We start from the raw sequence: 23194 nt of genomic DNA on the forward strand, positions 1-23194 counted from the left end.
ATGGTGAAAACAATGTTTTGCACTGAGAGCAGTCTCCAGTCTTCATTTTGTACTTATGTTATGAATTGGGACAAACATTGTGTCACTTAATTAAAACTGTTTTTAAATTTAAGTAAAATGGGATTTCAGAGACGAGTTTAACTTATATGGATAAATTATTAGCGTTTCATACAAGAGTAAACATTTTGCCTTCCACGTTTGGGAATGAATATGCTCGTAGTTTTAACTGTAAGTTTTGGACGATACACTGAATAGCCTGCGCAGAGACAGGAGCAAGTGGCCGCTGGCGAATTGGACCGTCTGAGAATCATTAGAGTGACTTTTGCCTTATTTTAATAACCCTTTTTTAGGAAAAGCGTTGCCAGATAGTCCTTCCATGCCTGCAAACAAAGGAAAAAGGGCCCGAAATCTAATTTTCATCCGAAAACAAGATTTATTTTCTCTCTCTATTTTTCCACCACCACTTCCTTGTAGAGCTGAGTCCGCCTCTGTCTCTGCACCCGTAGACTATTTGTTCTGCTATTAAACTAGGTTTAACTCTTAATGTTGTTTCTTAATTACTGCGAGTCATTTCAATCATAAAAAACGTTTTCGTGTAATATTGCGTTAGTGGTCCAACAGCTTTAATTGATGTCGACTTTGAAGTATCCAAACAGTGGAAGATATTAGATTAAGAATTTGGACGCTACAATAACTTAATGATGTTTTGTTGTAATTGTGCTAGGTTGTAAAAGTTGGGCTTTTTATCAAGTAGATCAGTTCCAGATCAGAACACGTACACAGCAACGTTCTGAGGTTTGGCGTTTGGAAATTACAGCAATCGTTAAAGCTATCATCATTCTATCGAAAATCTGACCTATTTTCTGCCTCTAGGTTGCTTTTCTCGAGGCTGTTGACTTTTAGCTATCCCTCAGTTATATTATTTAAAGGAGCTGCTTTAATTTAGGGATGTCACCATTAGAAAAAAGGATAGGAGGTTGGGGAAAGGGAAACGCATTAGTAAGAAAAAAATCTCCACACGCACCATGATCAAAAACGCTGTTCAAGGAGGAAAAATAGATTTCCACCTCAGGAGTAAAGAGAAACCTTTCATAGACCTGCCAAAAATTCAACCCAGCCCCTTTACTTTCCTAATGGTTCATCCGTTATATCGCCCCATGTAACGGAATCCGGAATCTGGGAAAAATTTGCATGTGGAATCCGGAATCCTGGGCTTTGGAGTCCGGAGTACAGCTCAAAGAATCCAGAATGCCACTAGCAATTGGAATTGAGAATCCAAGTTCCACTGACAAAGACTGGAATCGAGTACCTGTAATCCGGGATCCGTGACGTGGAATCCCAAATCCCTGACTATCGTGGATTCTCTTACATGGGGTGACTTATAGGTCGGCTAGCGCTTGTTGAACTGCTTCTGCATGATCCTAACACGTAGCACGATACAATGTTTAGTTTCTGATGTTACCTTAAGATAAGTAATGTATTAAACCTGAAGAAAACGAGATGTTTACTGTGATTGTTGATCTCTTCGATCCCTTAAACTATTCTAAAACAACTTCTCCTTGAATTGGAATAATCAATATTTGATTAACAAACCACTCCCACCTCAGAGGCGCTATACATTTTTCGATTCTAGGAAGTTTTTTTACATATTTTAAGGCAAGTTTCTGGTTATATCATTATCCCGCTAGGTAAATCGGTTTTCAAGCAAGAAAACCCAACTTTTAAGCAGAAGTTTGATGAAACCATTTGACCTCGTTTCGTCATACAACGTCATAAGAAGCATAAAGGCACCAAAAACTCATTTCATTATATTTTCAAAGAGTACCATGGTAGTGACCCACAACCGTGCAACGGGTCTCTTAGCAGCCAAATGACTCAGTAAAACAAAAACGTGTTCAAACCAATTTTCCCCATTCAGGGATGTACCTTTGAAACAGCAAAGGAAACTTTTGTCCATATTTATCAAAACCAGAATTTCATCGTTAATCCAAGCAATCTTGCCACTTTCAATTGAAGCAGCACCGATCTAGAAAGTGGATCGTCTCACATCGGATAGGTTTCTGTGTAACTCTTCGTCGCAGTGTGAACGGGTAACGGGTATTCGAACCGTGGCGAAAATAAAAGAGTAGGAGGGAGAACTGGAACCCAGAAAGACGGAAGTAAATATAAGCGGAAGTGAGGATTGGGATTTAGTCGCCAAACCCTCTCTGCCAACTACTCCAGACTCGTATCCAGTCGCTATTTAATTATCCCCATGCTCATCAACCAAACCCCAATCTTCACTCACCCCCAAAACACATAAATAGTGAATGGGTACGAGTCTTCAACTGCTCCTTGTGAACGACTTGTTCCTGTTCTTTTTGTTCCTACTACAACGGATAAACGGATAGCTTTTCACGTAGACATGAAAAGCTATTCGGCATCATGTAGACATTCATAGATTTTCCTCTCTAGGCATGGGCAAAGTCAAGTTTAAGTACACACCTGGTCAATCGTAAAGCATGCACTCATTCAAGTTTTAATCATATTTCCATATATGGTCATGTTTATCAGTTGCTATATTGAACACCTATTGAAAGAAATTTTGTGATATTCGGAATAATCAAAGGTCGAAGTGTTACCAGTCGAGTCGAAGGCTGAGGCTAATAACACTTACCGAGACCTTGATTATTCGGGATACTACAAAAAGCTAATCTAATCAGGCATTGTTTTAAAGAAAATAACAACACCTTTGCACGGAATATAATTTGATATTGCTCTTGGAAATCATACATTGAGCGCGGAAACTGCAGACAAATCAGCTACCTGCAAGCAGATAATTAACTAATCTGTAGGTTGCGCTGATTTTCAAAATTAGCTGTACGTTCTTAGCCAATGAGAAGACATGTAATGAGTGCAATGTATAATAATTTTATTTTTATGTATATAAATTTATTTCAAAAAGGATATCTTACAAACGTACTTGCAAGGAAAACAAAATATTCATGCCTAGAGTTATTAAATTAAAGATGGTTGAGAATATAAGCATGGATGGGAAAGACAAACTTGAAAAATTTAGCAAAAAATTTCAAAAGCAAGAAAACATGACTTAGCTAGTCCTTGATCAAACCCCTCGCCATTATGGGTGTGGGCAGGGGCGTAGCCAGGATTTTTCAAAGGGGGGGGGGGGGGGGGGTTCACAGAGGCTTCTCACCAGATTGTCATGTCGACCTCCACGCCGTGCGTCGCTTCTCTCCCTCGTGTATCAGCGGGCTCAGTCGTCTTATCGCGGCATGACGGCCCATATTAACTAAAGACAAGAGCCGTTGACGAAAATACTTTACATAAAAGCAAATTTTAAAAAAGTGGGCTTTTCGACAATGGCTATTACGGCCAAGATATTGTCATGGCGTTTTCGCCACCTGAATATTGTAGGTTGTTTGCTTAAAAGAAGGCCTACAAGGGGGGGTCACGGGCACCCCAGGACCCCCCTAGCTACGCCCCTGGTGGGGAAGGACTCTAGTCAAAAGAAGGAGCCGCAAGGCAGCGCGTACGGTAACCATGACATTCCGGTGAGCGGGTCGTATCATATGATATCATGAGTGATAGATTACTCCTTAATTTTGGCGCGAAATTTCAGCGTTAGTTTACGTCTCAGTGCCAAAATGGCATAGAAAATTATGAAAGAAGATGTCAGGGCAGGGCATTTAAAGACGCTTTAGAAAACCTGAACACACGAAAGAGCACATCAAGAACTATTCTAACAAGTATTTTGTCGCAAAACTTGTGAACTTAAGCCAAGTTTTGTGCTCTAAACCTTTCAGTACGTGGAGTTGTCGATAAGATAAATAAGATATGCCGCATAAAATCACTCTTCCTAAGCTAACTTATTCTAACAATTAGTCAATAGGGCTGTGGATACTTTTGACCACATCTAGTGAGGACGTCACATTTACATCCGGAAGGACAAGTAAGGATGCCACGCTGCACCATTCTCTACAAGAATAAATAATTAACAATTATTGGAGGAGGGAGAGAAAAGTTAATATGTGTTTCGTCAGTTACGAGCAAATCAATTATTGGTCTATGCCAAGGGCCATTCGATCAAGCTTGTTTTTGATCCTGATGCCAAGTTAAGGCATGGGCAGTCAACTTTTTCCTCCTTTATTCATCCGCTTTTCCCAGCCCTCTGGCGGTTGAAGTGTGAGCAGAAAGTTCGCTCAATTGCTTTTAACTTGGCTCTGTGACCTTACCAGTAGTAGACGATACGTTTGACCGATCAGGTCAGGACAATTATAAGTTACTCGAAAAATCTAACATAACGGCTCACCTTGTGCTGAGTATCTATCATCACCGCGAACTCTTTGCTATCAGGAGTTAGTTTTGACTGATAATTCCAAAATGAACCAGCTCCAACAATGGCACTGGGCCAAATCTGAAAGTTTGTTGTCTCATTAGTGTATATCGGAGTGTCCCAGTATAATACCTCCATGAGGTCATCCCGACCTATATTTTCCTGCAATCCCGTAATCCCGATGGTTATCTCGCGTCCCGAGCATATTTTCAATCCCGAATCTCGCCCCCTTTTCGCTTCAAAATCGCGAGTCCCGGTCTTCAAATAAGAGAAATCCCGCATCACGAGAAAACCTATTCTGTATCAGGGCCTGATTCTAAGGGACGGGCGCACCAGGTTTGCCGCGCTGGCTCTCTTAATAGCAAGCTCGATTAACTGCATTCCGGAATAATAATACATGGAATTAACTCTTTAAATCTCTTGTTTTAGTTTTCATTAGGTGGTAAAATCCAGAAATCTGGTGGACACTTAATTGCATGCACATTGCAAACAGCATTGTGCACCGTTTTCTGTTCATTTTATCGACAATTGGCTGACAAAATTAGTTGAGATAGGTTGTTCCAAAAGGCCCTTTATAGCATTTTACTGCCTGGAACTTATAAGTGGGAGCTTTTATCCGTTTTATTATTTTTTGTTTATAAGTAAAATGGGTCTGTAACTGGGGGAACTTATAAGTGGAGGGAGGGGGGCTTATATCCGTGGGGGGGGGGGGCTAATTTTCTGGATGTATTTTTTTGTTGTTTACAGGTAAATGGGCCTGTAACTGGGGGAAATTATAAGTGGGGGGGAGGGGGTCTTATAACCGCGGATGTATTGTTTTGTTTACAGGTACATGGGCCTGTAACTCAGCGGGGACGCTTTTCAGTGGGGAGGGGGAGCACTCATAAGAGGACATTTACTTTATTTACGACCAGAGATACTTACAATTCCACTCACTGACTCAGTAAACTGTGAATCGCTCTCGGGTCCAAACATCCACCATGCGTCAGGTTTTCCTCGTTTGTACAGAAAGCACTGATCTACAAAGCAGTAATCATCAGTCCACATGGCCATCTCACCACCCAGAACAAGTGTCATCTCGTCTGGATTTAACTTTAAAATAATGCAAACAGACACAACAAAAGATATATTTAGGGATTGTTTCGTGATATTTGCTATCCTTCAAGCTAAAACGTGTCTTTGTACTAATTGAATTCCAACAATTAATGGTCTGGTTTTGTAATTTACTATTCACCGACTATTTTTCCTTTTGTCTGTTACTACTGTCTAATAATACATGGGATTGACTCTTCAAATTTCTTGTTTTAGTTTTCATTAGATGGTAAAATCCAGAAATCTGGTGGAGACTTAATGCTGTTCATAGAGGCCATTTGTCTAAAAATTTGCAAACTTGTCCCAAGGGTCTTCTAATTTTCAAAACGGACAAGCCCCTAGGGACGAGATCAAACTAAAATAAAGACAGACTTATTATAAATGATAGTTACCCCGGCCGAAATATTAGTCCATAGTGCACTAAAATCCACAAGGCTACTTAGGTAAAAATTGCCGCTCAGAGAGTTGATCCTGTCAAATTGAAAAACAAGATGGAGATGAATAATAATATAGACGAACCTCTCCTATGCAAACTGATCAAATAAGGATCGGTAAAATGCCAAATATGCTTTTTTTTTTTGCTTTCTAATTAATGTTTTGTTAGGGGAAAACAACTTATTACTTCAGAAGTTCAACTTTACAAGTCTTACTCAATCAAAAATATTGTTAATTTGTCAAACTTGATATCATTTATAAAAAAAACAGCTTTCTTTCTTGCTTACACTTGAAATCCGCCATCTATAAGGGTTTTTACTACAGAGCCTTTCCATGCCTGGAGCACTGTTCCTTTTATTGCCTATGATGAAATCATAATCAATAAATGAGATTAAGTCATAAATAAATTAATAAATAAGATTTAATAACACCCAGTAAAAGCACATGGACATTTTCACAAAACAGCTCTTCATCCATGAGGCAAAAAAGATGCATGTTATATAATACAATATGCTTACAGCGGAAGTTGATATCAAAGCCTCTTGCCAGGCATATGGAATTTTTCCTTTCTGTACTAGAAACTTCATTAGTTCTTGCTCGAGGCTTTTGGTATCTGTGTAGAAAATAACCAGCCAAGTTATTGCATTTACAGAGATTTGCTTTTACCTGCAGTAATGCTTGACAACATACCATGTCAAACTTAAAGAAATCACTACCACGTGATGAAAGCTTGCATCCAGTATTCACTCAATTAACTGCCACATTTTGGACAAAGAGGTAATAAGTGCAGTCCCCAAATGAGGGCTACAATCAGCCAGTCTTTATGATACACGATAAGACTGATTTAAATAATAATTGAAATCAAAAGATACTAATTCTGTAGTTTAATACGAAAAACAAAAATGTCATAGTTAAAAAATCCTCTTGTCGCATTTGACCAACTTTCAAATAAATGCCTCCTCCCAAAACTGTCCTTAGCTATTAATGAAAAACCACACTATCTTCAATTATTTCAAAATGAGAAGCTATTATTTAATTCTATATTCATTAGTAACAAACGTCAACCTAAAATCACTTGTTGTAGGTATTTTTTTAATCTAAGGTAATTTTATTTTTCTTTTGTTTCAACTTCATTAGCATACATAATTACCATATCTAAAAACAAAAGAAAAAGAATTATTACCTGAGATAAAAAACTAAGTACAAACATATACATGTAAATTAAGTTAAAAGAGTGATGATGTTTCAAAGTTTTCATTATGCCACAATCAACTTTCTGTAATTAAATTAACCTACTTTGTATGCTGCACAAAGTGGATGTTGTAACTTCATCTAAACCCAGGTGAAAGAACTGGTCTGGAAACAATGTCATCATTTCTTCAAGGATATTTTTCATTGTGGTAAGAGTTACTCCCTTGTCGAAGCAAGTACACCATAAGACTCATTAATAAAAGTAATGGTAACAATAATCATCATCATAATAATAATTGATAATAATAATTAATGAAAAAAATTTATTGACAACAATGCTAACTATTAAAATCCTATTTACAATAAATTCGCTTGAAAAAAAAGAAAAAACTATTCATTCAAAACACTATTTACAATTCCTGTGGATTTAAAAAGCACTTAATTTAGCTTAGAAAGAGTTAATTTAACTAATTATATAAGAAAAATTATTCAAATTAAAAACATTTCATTTCAATAAAAAAAACTGTCAGCCTATAATAATAATAATAATAATAATAATAATAATAATTGGATACATGTCTAAGTAAACAAACACTACTAATATGTATTAGCTAAAGGACTCAAACTACAGCAAAACCTTCTCATAATGATAAATTATATTTTTCAAACTAATCAAGCCTTATGAAAAGAGGATCTTAGTGTCATATCTGCTACATCATTGACTAATTGGTGTTTTGTAATAATTTAATAGAGGACACTTCAACTTGAGGACTTTTGCCAAGTCTTGAGGGGAAACCAGATCACCCAATAACACTTTAATAGACCCAAGTCAAATTTAGAAGGATTTGTATGGAGTCGTCACAGCATAACTGGGCTAATATCTCAGAGACAATTTGTTGCTAGTTTTTGGCAAGTAGGCCTCTTGGATGTTGCTCTTTTCGGAATATCCTGACAAATCCCATAATTTCAAAAATTAACACCTTACTCTTACCAAATTTCATTTCTTACTATTCCTCCGCATTTACAATTAATCAGTTCCACAACCACGACGCCGAAGTGTATGCTCTGTAACATCTTGTTCTACTTGCTATGGTACTTCATTCAGCGTCTTAATCAGTTTTGTCAACTGCATGTCAATAGAAATCTCAAGGTTTGCCTTCTGTGGTTAAATTTTTTTTTATGATAGCCAAACAGATAATTATAATCAGCAATAATCTATCAGTAGTCATGGATATTTTGAATGACAACTCTGAGAGTTGATTGCAGTTAATCTTACCTGTGGGTCATTATAGAGTTCAAGAAATCCTGAAACATTGCAGAATCTCAGTCCTTTTGTTTTGTTGATCAGACCAATCATTCCAGCAACATGGGAACTGCATAATAACAAATATAACATAACAACGTGAAATAAACCAACTGACAAACAAGAAAGTGTGTTTTGTTTGCTTCCAGAGGGGGGGAAATAGGAACAAATTAACCTTACAAGACTTGTAAAACATAGAAATAATATTACAGATGGATCACAGAAATGCTGACACTTACAGTCGATGTACATAAAAACTTGATGTCTGAGAGCCTTTCTACCCTCCATTACTGAAATAAATGTTTCTTTGTTGAAGTAGGGCATTATTATCAACTGATTAGGTAGCTGCATGACTGTTCTATCACAGACAGAACGTGCAAGCGAATCTAGTGTTTGGTGCAAGCCTCTTGCCCCCCTCCCCTTCCTCACCCCTCCACAGCCATAAAATGCCTTAATAGACCTTTGCCAAGTGGCGGCCATTTTGTCGCAGGAGATTTAAAAAGCTTTGTTTATGCATGGCTAGCCTCGTAGAGAGAACGAGACTAGCCATGCATAAACAAAGCTTTTTAGGGTCTATGCTACCCTTCTTGATTTTTAATTGCAAACTTACGCTGATTCAACCTCTGGAATAACTCTTATTCCTCTGTCACCAGCATAAGATACCAAATCTTTGATTTGCTTCTGGGTATAAAACTGAGTTGTGTTTTCTTGTAGTTCTGGGTAACTGAAAAGATTAAGTGAAAAGATGAAACACATAAAATGTATTTCAAATGTAAAACATAACATTCCTACAATCCAAAGAATGAATTACTAACGCAAGGAACAGTTTCAGGTAGCCTTTCATGCAGGCTTATTTAGCGGAGCTCGTATTTCATCCCTCCCCATAATGATAAACACCTACTCAACCAGGTGGTACCAGGGGGTACTTAAATACATGGGATATAAACTATTCGACATGTGCCGCTGTGAAGGGAATGGTTTTCAAGCAATTAAGTCTCAGGGATAGGGTAATTTTTCATTAGAAATCAGTGAGTTCTTGCCATTTTGCTTGGTTGCTTATGAGAGCTTCAACTGTACTTTGAATACTCACAGTTTGCTCTGTACACTGAATCTTCACCAGTCCAATATATGCAAGTGAAGCACATTTAACTTCACAAAGCTCATGCCGTCCAAAATGTTCTTCACAAGCTCAAAGGGAAAATACCTTCGCCTGTAAAAAAAATATACAATCAATAGCACCAAAACCTTTTAACCACCACTGAATTATAAATTATTGAGAGATGAATGCATGATGCTTACCCAGTGTCTAACATAAGGCCCCTGTGCACATATTCCGGTTGGTCATCAATATTGACTGTACTATTTAGCAAATTTCCATCTACAATCAATTGAGAAAAAGTTTCCATTCCATACCTGCAAGAGGAGGCAAATTCACACTAGTCTTTTAATGATCTGCTAAAATGAAGTGCACTTAGATTGGGTGGGATCCATCTTCGATGAGGCCAGTGCAGGTTCAACTCACCATGGATCCTGGCTACAGTATATCCCCTGCCAGGTTGTAGTAAAATGAACTTGGAATCACTATCTTCCTTCAAATCTCAATTTTTCTTTACAAGAGAGTTATCATATCAGAGTCTATTGCCTAGTGTCTTGCCAAATTTCAAACCAAGGAGGGATGGGTATGGGTTGGTTTGTTATGGGATAAACAACAGGAGACCTACTGCCAAGTAGTCAGGAAGAGCCCATTGAGATTACACATGTAGGTAAGATCTCAAGTCTGGTGTTGATCGGGCCAATATTGAACAAGATAGAGCTATTTAAAAACTTGAAAATCAATAAGAGATGTATAGATTGCCGGACACACACTCTGGACGTCTATATATTTTTCTAGTAAAATTTGGAGTTTTTGAATGGCTGTATCTTGTTCGATATAGGCCCAATAAACATTAAGGTTGAGAATGTTGCTAACCTCAATATGCTCTTTCTGACTATGTGGGTCTCATGTTGTTTATCCCATAATAAAGGGTTCGTACCCAGCCCCTCTCGGTTTGAATGTAATACCTGAGGAGAACGGCATGTCAAAAATGTTTTTGGGTGGGGTGGGGAAAGGTGAGGCGAGGGGAGCTGGTATGACTCCTAGGGGGGGGGGGTACTGCCATATATGGGCTATATAGGTATGTGCCGCTGTGAAGGGTATGATTTTCAAGCAGTTTACTCTAGGATCAGGTATATAAATCAGAGCGTTTGGGTCTAGAATAGGGTATCATTTTTCAGGAAACTGATCAGTTGGTTGAAGATTTTATCTTGACTAGGTAAACAGCTACTCTAGGATAGGGGGATTTGGGGAGTTTACTCTAGTATAGGGTAGCAAAATTCAGCTGAACTAGCTCTGGTATAGGTTAAGGGTTCCAGGGTCCCAGCGGCACATCCCCACCCAGAAATTCCTAAAGTGCCCCCCCCAGGGTATGACTATATTAGTTAAGTATATTTTAGGTCACTTACAGTGCACCATAAGGAGTTTTCACTTCAATACTAGCCTTTCCATTGCTTACTTTTAAAATGTACCAGTAGGAAGTATCAACTTGCAAACTTTCATTGTCACTGCGAACACTCAGGACAAGTTCACTCAAGGTTTGGTTAGCTCTGAGATGGTGATCCACGTTTTCCCCAACAATTTGCTGCAGAATTATTTCCAAGTAGCGAGTGATTCCACGTTTGAGGACACCCGATGTTGATGAGGTTTTGAAGGTAAAAACTGGCGAAATCGGAACAGGCGGTCCGGAGAGATAGATGGAGGTCGGTAAAGGCCAAACTGATGCATTTGAATTCACAAAGAGAGAAACGCTAAACAATGACAAAATCACGACGGCGTTTAACACACTCATGTTTGGATTCCCTTTTGAAACTACACAGGCAAAAGTCCAAACTACCACGATAAAAAATAGTAACGATGCAGGATGAGGCAGGCAGCAGGCAAGCAGCCGACCGGAAATTGAACAATCGGCATGCCCAATGCTCGCTCGGTTCTATTCGGCTTTCATTCGGCACGTCCGAGGCTTGTCCGTACCCGCTTAGTGCCTGGATACCAAGTTAAAAGCGTGGTTACAATGCAGTTAAAAGGTGACTCAACCTTTACTAGAGGAGCGTTTATAGTTGTATTTTCTTCACAAATATGACACTTCAGTGGACATTCGCAGCTGGTTTTCTTTACGCTGAGATAGGCGTTCTCCTTTTATTCTGTTTGCCTTTTATTTCTCCTAAACGGTAAGATTTTGCTTTCACGATTTCCTCACACAGCTGCATCAGCTGTATTCGTTTGCACTGAAATGGCTTTGTTTTTATCTTCCACCTTTCAGATGGAACCAAATTTTCAACTCCAGGATTGTATCAACGTTATTTGAATATGGAAATTTCTATTTCAACGTGGTTGTGATAGTAATGGCCCTGTTACTTGCTGGTAAATTTTGTTTATACATTCAATAGTAAAATGCGAGTTTGGAATGAGCTTTGGTGTAGCCAAGCCTGGTTGAAGATCGTCAAATGGAGATTAATTTATAAATTGATTCTGATTGTCGAGAATCCCTTCTTCGTATTTTAATTTTTTAAGTCTTTGTCAAGTTTTTTGATTCTGCAATAGGTCACATTTTTTGTTTTTCTGCTTTTCAAGTAAACTGTTTATAACCCCTTGATGCATGAATGCAAGATATCCATATTGAGTACGCATCGATGTAAGCTAGTGAAAACTTAATAAAAAGGGAAAAAAGTCGCGAATACAGGGTGGTGTTACGTATTTTTTGTAGAACTTTGCTTCCGGGAACTGTGGGTAAGAAAGTCTCTTTCACTTTCTACTTTGGAAGTTAAGGGCGAGTCATCGTGTTCTATATTTGGCAAGGATGTACTTTGTTAAGAATGTTTGAGGTGATAACATTGTTTTTTGAGGTGATGCAACATAACAAATGAGAGTAAATGTATTAAATTTTCAAATGCATATTACGGTATTTTCATGCTTTGGAATGGAATTGAATTGTTTCCCATTATTCTGGCCTTAATAAGTTTATAGTGCCATCCCAGTGGAGGATCAAAACAATTCACAATTATGCAAACATTTTTTTGGTGTTTTACTCTCTGAAATTTTATATGGCCATTACAAAAAACATTCTAGAAATGCTTGGGAATATTTATTTACTAAAATAATACTTATGAGCCGGGCAAATATCTAAACAAGTAATTACTAATTATTATTAATTACTTACTTGTAAAGACTTAACTTAACTAATTATTATTTAAGGTGATTGAACACAGTTTTGGCAGTTTGTGAGTGTATGTTATTTGCCAAATCATGACAAGAGAAAGGTTGCAGCTTATGTATCGGTCAAATCGAAGCTTCAACATGCCCCCCCTGGGCATACCCCGGGCATTTGACACCTTTGCTGTCCCGGGAAGGAGGGAATTTGATTATCAGAGTCTTCCAGGGGGTGGGGAATTTGATCCCCATGCTTTAGGGGTGGGGAATTTGAACTGCACCTTCGATTTCATGTAAAATCTTTGGTGTGGCGAGCTATCATGGGGGACGCGGTGTTAGAGGATTTTCGTGGAAAAGATTGTGCCTTTGTGGCCAATTGGTTGCGAGGAAAGGGCTTAACCAAGCTTTGTGCCATATTTGAAGTATTTAAATTTTAAAATTTTTAATATTGGATTCAGGCTTTGAATGTATGAATGTATTTTATTGTTGTGTTTACAATGAAAGACAATACCTATATCGGTGATTCAATACAACAACATAAAATAAAATAAGATAAAAAGCTCAGGTCAACTACTTTGGCTCCTGCCTGCTGCAAGTATGTTAATTAATAAGGTGAACGATGATGCATGTCAGTGAAATGGTCATGATGTAGTAATCTCAATAGGTGGGATCTTTTTTATAGAACGCTTTGTATGTTGCATGACGAAGAAAAGCTGAGCATTCAGTGACCTTGTAGCAGCGATTTCCGCCGCTTTGCACAAGACTTTTGTTCGTATTAAATACGTTAAACAGTGTTTCTCAGTTTTTGTTATATTTATATTAAAAGATTTTGTTCAACAACTGAAGGTGTTTACGCCGTCCTTCTGTCATTTTTGTGCCTGTGAAATGTCCCCGGGGTGGGGGCATTTGATCACCTGAATGGACCCTAGTGTGGGGCATTTTAACGGCATTTTGGCCCGGGTAGGGAGGAATTTGAACAGTAATTTTCAAAAAAGTCAAATGCCCGGGGGGTTGCCCAGGGGGGGCATGTTGAAGCTTCGATTTGACAGATACATTACAAGCTGAAACTTGGCAATTGAAAAATATACTGATGAAAGATTTTGATTGACAGGTAAAATGTGATGTTTTTTAGTTTCCATGGCAACATGAATGATTGAATACAACCTTAAAATTTTGCTTTTGCTCAGTTTACATAAAATTCACTCACTAGGTTTTCCTATAAACTTGCACATAGCTTACTATAATTAATCATTACAATTTGAAACTTATTTAAGCAAAATTAAAACAGAGGGATTTTTAGATGATCAATAATATAATTGTACTGTAATTATTAAATGTGTCACAAAAGTGGTCTGTTTAACTACCATTTTAAATTACTCATTATATAAAATACGATAGAAGTAAAAATTCTGCCAAATATCACAAAATTTTAATATTAAGTAGATTTTGAGAAATCGTCCTCTGTGTACCATTTTTTTTTGTTTTGTTTTGTTTTGTTTTTATTTCATTTAATTTCATTTATTTCAAAGTACAACAGTTACAACAGTTACAGTAATTATGTAAATGTAAATATCATGTCACTGCTTAAGGTGCAGTTTACAAGTAATGAAGGAATGAGTAATGATGCCCCCATACATGAGTGTGAAAGTGAGATAAACCACTATACCGGGCACTACGTGCCCTACTCTTTACGAAGAGTGAGTGGGTTCTTTAATGTCCCACAGATTTTTTATTACATGTGCAAGGGCTCATGAGACGGGGCCTACGGTTTATCGTCCTTATCTGAGAAGACTAGAAATTCTAACCGTTTGCAGATGTTGTTCCAAAGGCAGTACTTTCTCCTCAGTTACTTAAAGACCCTGAGTGTTGGTCCGGCCAGGGTTTGAACCTACAGCCTCCCGCTCAGCAGACTGGCGCTTATCCCAACTGCTCAAATTATCACATAGCATACATGCACACACTGACTACACTCCGAAGCACACATGCAATTATACAATTACTACACATGATCAGCCTATTTAAAGCTATGCTATTATTTTACAAGTGTTTTTCAAAAAAAAGAAGGAACTAAATAAAGTGCATTACAAAGTCCACTTGTCCATGTCCTTCTGTGTACCATTGCTTTCTTCACCGCCATGTTTGTTTGTCTAATTTAAAACACGCGCCGTCATGCGAGTTACTGCTGACTGCCAGTAAAACTGTGTTCAGCCACCTTAAGTTAAGCCTTTACAAAGCCAGCACCTTCTCCTCAGTTCCTTAAAAACCCTACAGCTGTAAGTGTTGGTCTGGCCCAGGGTTTTAACCAGTTTATTATTTAAATGAATTTAAATTTATTATTGATAATTAGTTTTTATTTTGAATTATTTAATGTCTACCTTTGCAGATTCTATTAGAGAGACAAGAAAATATAGCAAAATTGAAACAACACCCACTGACCTACAAAATAATCCCCAAGCTGAAATGTTGGCTCATATGAAGCTCTTTCGTGCTCAGCGCAATCTCTACATTTCTGGATTTTCTCTTTTCCTTCTCATGTAAGTTTGCTTGTGGTCTAAATGAATCTCCCTTTCTGTGACTTCATACATGTACATGTACAATAACTTGAAAATAAATGGAGTGTCAAAAGTTACTTTGTAATGTGATGAAACCTGCTTTAACCATATAGAGTACAAACCATTTGCAATGCACTGCACAGACGAGGGTAAAATAAAATTTTAATTTGTTTTTCTCCAAACATAGCCACAAAAAGTTCAGTATTGTAGTTGACAGTTTCGATGCCTGTCAGCCATCTGAAAAAAGAACCAGAGGTGTCGTTCATTATGCACATAATGCAAAGTCACTTTCTCCAAACTGTCAACTACAATACTGAACAGGGTTTTCATTACCCCTTTAAACCCTAAGATCAAAATTTGAATTCTCACTTGTTGCTTCTATTCATTTCCTACAGAAGTAATGAGGAGAAGTTGATAAAATATCATGCAAATTCTTTTTTTGTGACCATATCTGTAATTCTCATGACCACTCTGTTTTACAAAGCATTGATATTACAAGGAGAAATTTGATGCTGCTCACTTCTAGGGCTTAAAGGGTTAAGAATTGATTCTATTAGCGGGAAAAAGGTGTAATGTTATAGGAGAATATTTTGAAAGATGTTCCTTGTCGGTATAAAAAGTAGTCATAGGCTACCGAACATTAGCCCGAGATTTGTGCGTAGTACACAAAGAATTCTCCAATCTCCAATGCCTAATAAACACCCTGACTGAACTTTTTTGGCTTTGCTTGAAGAACTCTTAAAAATTTTAACACAGTTTTGACACAGTTCTAGCCTAATGAATTTCTTCAATGAGGGTGATTGATTCCACAGCTTTTCTTCCCATACATGTAATACATGAAAACCTCTCTTTTCAGCCGACTGAAATGAGGGTCCAATGAGTGTCCCCATAATTTATAGGTTTTACAATACTGCTTCAAATGAAATACTATTTAAACGGGATAATAAACAGTTCTGTAGGAAAGTACTGATCAGTAGCTTTCAAATGGATGGTTAGGCTAACTTTCATTTCATTTCTGGAGGAGATGTTTTTGCATGGAGCCCTTCATTACTGAATTTTGTTTAAACTTCAAATTATGGTTTTTTCTTTGCAGAGTGTTGCGCCGTGTTGTGAGGCTTCTTTCTCATTGCTCAGTTCTTGAAGCTTCTAATGAGGCCAGTCTGAGGCAGGCTCAGAGTGCTTCTGATCAGTGCAAGCGGCTTATGGATGAGAATGAAGAACTAAAAAAGGTAATTTGTAAATTAAAATCTCAAGGGAAAAAAATGACTTTATAAGGATAGCACAAGTATTGGTTACCCAGCAGTGTTCACCTTGGCCCACAAATGACAACAGAAACAAACATTATTTGAAATGAACATGGTTAAAAAGAACCCCACTACTGGCCAGAGATAAACCAGTTGGCTATTTACGAGTGTGGCTAAAGATGATTGCCTTTGATGATCATTTTATTACCGGTAATTCATTAAGTCTTTTCTCTTGATCATGTGTTGTTATCATGAGGATAAAATTGATTTCGGCTACTCTGTTACTTTAACTGAAGCAGGATTAGCTCAGTAAGTATAGCACAAGCGGGAAGTCGCAGCTTAAATTTCCAGGCCGGACCAATACTTAGGGTCTTAAAATAACTGAGAAATGAATGTTCTTCCTTTGCTCTAGTACTGCAAGCAGCTAGACTGTCGGGTGGCACAGATGACCTTGTAAAATAGCAGTACCATCAGATAAAGTGACCATTAAATACAATGACACTCAGATAAAGTGCCTCTTTTTTTGTCTGAGCAGTCCTTGGAAAGCGCCAGAGGGGAATCTGGAGAAGGTGGTATAGGCGAAGATGAAGTGGACAAACTCAACCAAGAGTTGAAGGACATGAGAGATTCTCTTGCAGAAAAATCCAAAAAGCTGACAGAGAGGACTGAAGGTGCAGCTAAGTATGATGGTTTTAGCTTCTGGGTCAAATTCAAATGTGGAACACATACTGTGTTGCTCGAAATTTTTGCAGTTTCTAATTCTTGCAATTTTCCCGGTGATCATGTCTGTTCAATTAAAAGTTAGTTGCCTCTTTCATTCAGTAACAAAACGGTATACCATGAATTACTGGTTAAAATAGATAGGGTATTGTTTGAAAATATGTATTTCTATGGCACGTACTGACCAAAACGAAAATATGATCAAAGCTGGGTACTGGGTACTTTCTGAAAATTGCAATAATTAATTCCCGTCAAGATAAACCTAATGGCAAAGATTAGTTCCCGTAAAACACAAAAAATCGCAAATCCGCAAAAACAAACTCCAGCAACAATTGTTGGCACACGGTATATGTAAACTTTTTCATAATATGAAAATAGATGTAATCTGTCACTGTATATGTGAGAAGTGATGTACATTTATTTTAACCAAAGATGAGACTGTTGATACCATAAAAACTTGTCAGTCTTAACTTTTTCTGTTAGCATCAGTTTACTGATCAAGATTATCTACTGAACAAGGTCTTCCCCATGACATGTACATAATAAATCAAAGACCTGTTACTTGCATTCAGTGGTTTACTATTATAGTGCTTTTCTTTTCAGTGTCTCAGTTTCCAAGTTTGTAGGTAATGTATAGCTATACATGTGTATGAGTGTGACCGAGAGATGGACAAAGATAGTGAAAATGATGGTCTGTTTTGCATGTTAGGTACTAGTAAACCCGAGAACAATGTGTCAGAATGCAACACTTCTGATCATGTACTGAAGAGTGATCTCCATTTAGGTTTTTAAAAGAATATTTGCTATTCCACCTTTAAATACAGAGCTTGAGAAGACAAAGAAAGATTTGGCAGCATTAAAAGAGCAAGCTGCAGGACTAACGAGAGAGTATGACAGGCTTTTGGATGAGCACTCTAAAGCACAGGTAGGTGATGTATAGTAGGGAGGGGAGACACAATAACACGCTGTCAGTAGGGGAGGGTCTGCTCAGCCTGTCTTGAAGCTGAAGACTGCTAGTGAGTTCAACAGCTTTTGGACGAGTACTCTAAATAAAGTACAGGTGGGTAGGGAGGGAGGGAGGGAGGGTATGGACGTGATAACACACTTAGAGGAGGGGAGGGGAGGGTCTGCCTTGAAGCTGAAGGCTGCTAGTGAGTTTGACAGCTTTTGGACGAGTACTCTAAACAAAGCACAGGTGGGTAGGGAGGGAGGGAGGGTATGGACATGATAACACACTTAGAGGAGGGGAGGGGAGGGGAGGGTCTGCCTTGAAGCTGAAGGCTGCTGGTGAGTTTGACAGCTTTTGGACGAGTACGCTAAATAAAGCACAGGTGGGTAGGGAGGGAGGGAGGGGACATGATAACACACTTGTAGGAGGGAAGGGGAGGGTCAGTCTGCCTTGATGGAGCAAACTTCTGGGCTAACAAGAGAATGTAGCAGGCTTTGGGATGGACACTCTAAAGCAAAGATGGGTAGGGAGGGAAGGAGGGAGGGAGGGGACAGTTGTTATAACACGCTAATAGGAGGAAAGGGGAAAGTAGTATACAAAATGTTTTGAGGGGGGATGCTATAAAGCCAACATTTTAATATTATTTGAGGGCACAATTCCTTCAATGAAAATAGCTTAATTCTCTCTTTGGTAAAGTTTGTTGCGATGATTTGACCATCACTTTTTATTGACTTGTGACCTCTTTGTGTTTTTATCTTCTTTTTTTTTTTCTAAAGGCACAGCTGGAAAAAGACGAGACCCAAACTAAAGAAGACAAGAAAGACAACTGAGATGGTTGGGTGTATGGCCAGAGATCACTAAACCAACAAACTGCCGATTCTAATATAGTTAACAAGATCTAGTCTTGTAACATATTAGGGAATTTTTATGTTTGAAGATCAGTGAGCAATAATCCTTGTGTTATCGACCTGTGTAAATTAAAAACAGTATTCAAAAGGATTTAAATTTCTTCAAGAAGCTTGACGAAACCCTCAAAGATGCTGAGGAAAATTTAGGAGAGACAGAAATCAGAGATGCGTTGTATGCTAAGGCAGAATATCTCTGTCAGATTGGGGATAAGGTTTGTACCGATAATAGCTTTGATTTTGTTTCTGTTAGCAGGATAAAAACCCCTTATGATTACTACTTGTCATCATTGATGAGATGAGTTGATGCCTTGAGGGTTTTATTGCTCTGTTGTGATGATTATTTTAATATATTTTAAAAATGTATTTTTTTTCCATTTTCAGGAAAAAGCCCTGACTGTGTTCCGCCTCACATATGAGAAAGCAGTAGCCCTCGGTTACAAGCTGGATATCATATTTTATCAAATTCGCATCGGCTTGTTTTACCTTGACAATGACCTTATCACACGGAACATAGATAAAGCCAAAACATACGTACAGACTGCTGTACGGTTTCTTACTTAACTAAGTGATATCACCTTTACTCAGAGGCTGCTAGTATCAAATGTATGGACAATTTTAACTTTAATCCTTCTGTTTCAAACTGCTGAATAATAACATTTTTTTACATAACTGAAGTGCATAATTATAATGATTATAAAATTGTAGTTAATGCAAATTTATTTGCACATTATAAGTTACAAGATGATAAGATCACCATATTTGTCACTTGTACCAGTGTCTTAGATTAGCTAATATAGTTGTTAAAAATGATTGAAAAATAGTTATAATTATTTAGGTATACTGTATACTGTATACTGTAACTTGTTTTCTATCAGCCTTATAGAGGAAGGTGGTGACTGGGATCGCCGTAACAGACTCAAAGTGTACCAGGGAATCTACTTTTTATCCATCCGTGACTTCAAATCTGCTGCTAATAACTTCCTAGACAGTATAATTATCTACTTTCACATCATATGAGCTGATGGATTACAAGACATTTGTTACGTATACTGTACTTGCAAGTATGATTGCGCTAGAGAGGGTTGACCTAAGACAAAAGGTTGGTTACCAGTCAGCATCTTAATATATTTACTTCTCAATCCTGAAGTTATGAAATTTAATCTTTATTTCCAGTATTATCATAATACAGTCTCTTAAAGCAACCACCTATCCAAAACACCAAAGATTTCCAAGTCAACACCTTACAGTTGGAACCTCTCATAAATAATTGACTTCTGTATGCAACTGTGACCCCATTTTTGGCTGACAGTTTAAATAATTTTCAATTCTTTTAAACCTCTTGTAAGCAACCACTTGACACAGGATCTGATCTTTCTGTTCAATGTGTGTACTACAACTGTAGCTATGCTACTTTTATTTAGAGAAAGAGAAGAGCTATTAGGAACAACATGGAACTTAACATATTACAACTTACTTTGCTGTACAAAGAATAGATACATGTACAATAATAATGTTGTTTCTCATCTGTACCAGTTTTTTTACAAAAATATGTATTTTAATAGTTTAATGAAGTTAGTTGTTGATTTGTGGTATTACTGTAAAACCACTTTCTACTTTGCAAATGACAAAGATATTTTCATGTTTAGGTTGTGAATGGTGCTGAGATCCTAGAAGTTCTTCATCAGTTGCCAGTTGTAAACCAATTCCTGACATCCCTATACAACTGCCACTATGCTGACTTCTTTGTAGCCTTGGGTAGGAAAGCTCTGCCTTTTTTTTAATTCCCTGAGTCTATAAAAATTAAATTAAACCCATTGGGAAGGTGCCTTGTAAACCTGAAGGGAGCCACAAGCGAGCCAGGACAGTAACCATGACAACCATTTGAGAGGCACCCACCAGGCACCCTCACACTGAGAACATCAGTTGAGAAAAATGTACAGATACTTACCAAAAAACATCCAAAGGGAAGGAAGGGCTGGGAGCAAAGGAGGCTAAAGCTACTTGTACTGCACCTGAAAGCAACGTGAGCGAAGTGATTGACCCCAGAGAAAGCACTGTAAAGTTGTTAAAGCCTAAGACCACCCTACTTATAGTATGAATGGTGATGAAGACCACCAGCAAACATTGCTTGGTGTTTAATCTCACCTAAATTGTATTCAGCCAAATAGTATTTTGCTGGTGTCACAATAGCTTACATACTTACAGGTAAATCTTATGGTGTACAGATAAAGATCAATAATGATGATGATGTATTTTCTCTCTCCACAGCACAAGTAGAAGATTTTCTCAAACAAGATCGCTTGCTCTATCCACACTGTAGATACTATATCAGGGAGATGAGAATACACGCTTACACCCAGCTGTTGGAGTCATACCGCAGTCTCACATTGCAGTACATGGCTAATGCATTTGGAGTTAGTGAGGAGTTTATTGATAAGTAAGCGAAGCACCATTTATTTAAAACAGATTTAACCTGAATTCAATTGCTGAATTGCTTGTTGTCAGCTCACTTCTAACCTTGCTTAAAGCTTATTTACACAGGAACTTTCTGTGCCAGCAATTTTTGTGTTTACATGTATAGTGTATGTGGTAATTTTTTTCACTTTGAAATTGCCATTGTTTTGAACCTGCTGGAAATTCGATGTGATTCATTAGTGGTTTCGTTGATTTCCCCGCCCCTCTCCCCTTACTGAGTAGCTTATCACACAATGAAAATAAATATTGCAAGAGAAATTCCTTTTTAAATATATTATGTGCAGTTCTTACTGTATGCATGCACATCACGTGCACTCTGAGTACCTTTAGTACTGTAATAATCTTTAAATATGTGTGTCAAACATTGCGTGCGGTAAGAGGAGCCTCCAATCCTAAAAAAATGAATGAAATGCACCGAACACAATTTGATCATGCATGTTTGGTTCGTAATTCATTAATTCATAATTTAATCAAGCGTTTTTTTGACCAATACATGTATCACATGAAACTTAATGTAACCAAAGCACAGCCTTTCAGCATAAGCATTTTGACCTTCAATCATTGTGGCCCGCACTCTGCAACCTTTGGTTGTTACATAGTTATTACGTGTATTAAATTAATATATATATTTTTATTTTTAGAGAGCTTTCAAGATTTATTGCCGCTGGAAGATTGAACTGCAAAATTGACAAAGTTGGAGGTGTTGTTGAAACTAACAGGTAAGTTTGTTTACATGTACAAGAATGTACTTCTAATGCTTTACAACACTGTCACCACTCTTACATGCTCCCAGTACTATTATAGAGTTTCCTTGTAGGAGGATGGTACAGGTCTGTCATTTAAAGAATTTATTATGTCTTGGGACAAATTTTTACACAAACTATTGTTGTTTTCTTGTTTGTATATGAGATATGCAACTGAAATGTGTATGTGTAGAAAACTGTAGAAAACTCCCGCATTGTTGGCATTTTAATGTAGTGTTATTCATTCATTCATTCATTCATTCATTCATTCATTTATTTACTTATTACTTAAGCATTAACAAGGTGACTTTGTTTCTTCTCAGGCCCGATCACAAGAACTGGCAATACCAGGTATGACCATTCTTTTTTACCCTTTGATTTTTTATATCAAAATATAAATTCTCATCTGCTGTTACTATACTTTTTCTGTAGACCTACTGTGGTGCATCAATTATGATTTACCTTGTGTGATCACGTTTTTAATTCTCATGCTCACTCTGTTTTGTAAAACAAAGATATAACAAGGAGAAATTACATGCTGATCACAAAATTAGTATCGAGCAGTGAATTAAGTATTTTATCACCTTCTTTTGTCATTAATTTTGAAACTGTCTTTTTGTTTTATTTTGTTTGTTTGTTTTTTTGCTGTAGGCTACTATAAAACAGGGTGATCTGCTATTGAATAGAATCCAGAAGCTCAGCCGAGTGATAAACATGTAGCCAAGACGAACTGCTTTTTCAACCTTCTCTTGTCTGCGAGATGAAAGAATGGCTACTACCGTTCCAAGTTATTTATGCTTTTGTAAACAGTGCATATCTCAAACGTAGACATTTTCCTTTCAAAAAATGAAACATTTTTTATGGGATGGTGTTTTGTTTGAAGTTAATTTTAGGTTTTTTTTTTTTCCTTTTTTGTTGATGGGCGAGAAGAGTCATAGGGACTGAAGCGACATGCCAATCTACTTTATAATCCCCCGCTCTTCGAACTCTCCAAGGGATCATCTAG

The 23194-nt window shown here is 37.5% G+C and overlaps 1 protein-coding gene and 2 pseudogenes across 1 annotated transcript; 2 read left to right on the forward strand and 1 right to left on the reverse strand.

Moving 5' to 3' along the window:
• Nucleotides 1-3293: 3293 nt before the first annotated feature.
• On the reverse strand, nucleotides 3294-11239 carry LOC140922563 (uncharacterized; annotated as a pseudogene).
• Nucleotides 11240-11459: 220 nt separating this feature from the next.
• LOC140922669 (B-cell receptor-associated protein 31-like) lies at nucleotides 11460-19115 on the forward strand. Its single transcript, XM_073372660.1, has 7 exons — nucleotides 11460-11618; nucleotides 11711-11811; nucleotides 14981-15131; nucleotides 16243-16378; nucleotides 16929-17064; nucleotides 17938-18038; nucleotides 18839-19115. Exons 1-7 carry the CDS (start codon nucleotides 11527-11529, stop codon nucleotides 18890-18892), a joined length of 771 nt encoding a protein of 256 aa, XP_073228761.1. The 5' UTR covers nucleotides 11460-11526; the 3' UTR covers nucleotides 18893-19115.
• LOC140922564 (26S proteasome non-ATPase regulatory subunit 6-like) lies at nucleotides 19039-23054 on the forward strand (annotated as a pseudogene).
• The last annotated feature ends 140 nt before the right edge of the window (nucleotides 23055-23194 follow it).

Source organism: Porites lutea, chromosome 13, assembly GCF_958299795.1.
Source record: "Porites lutea chromosome 13, jaPorLute2.1, whole genome shotgun sequence".
Classification (NCBI taxonomy): Eukaryota; Metazoa; Cnidaria; class Anthozoa; order Scleractinia; family Poritidae; genus Porites; species Porites lutea.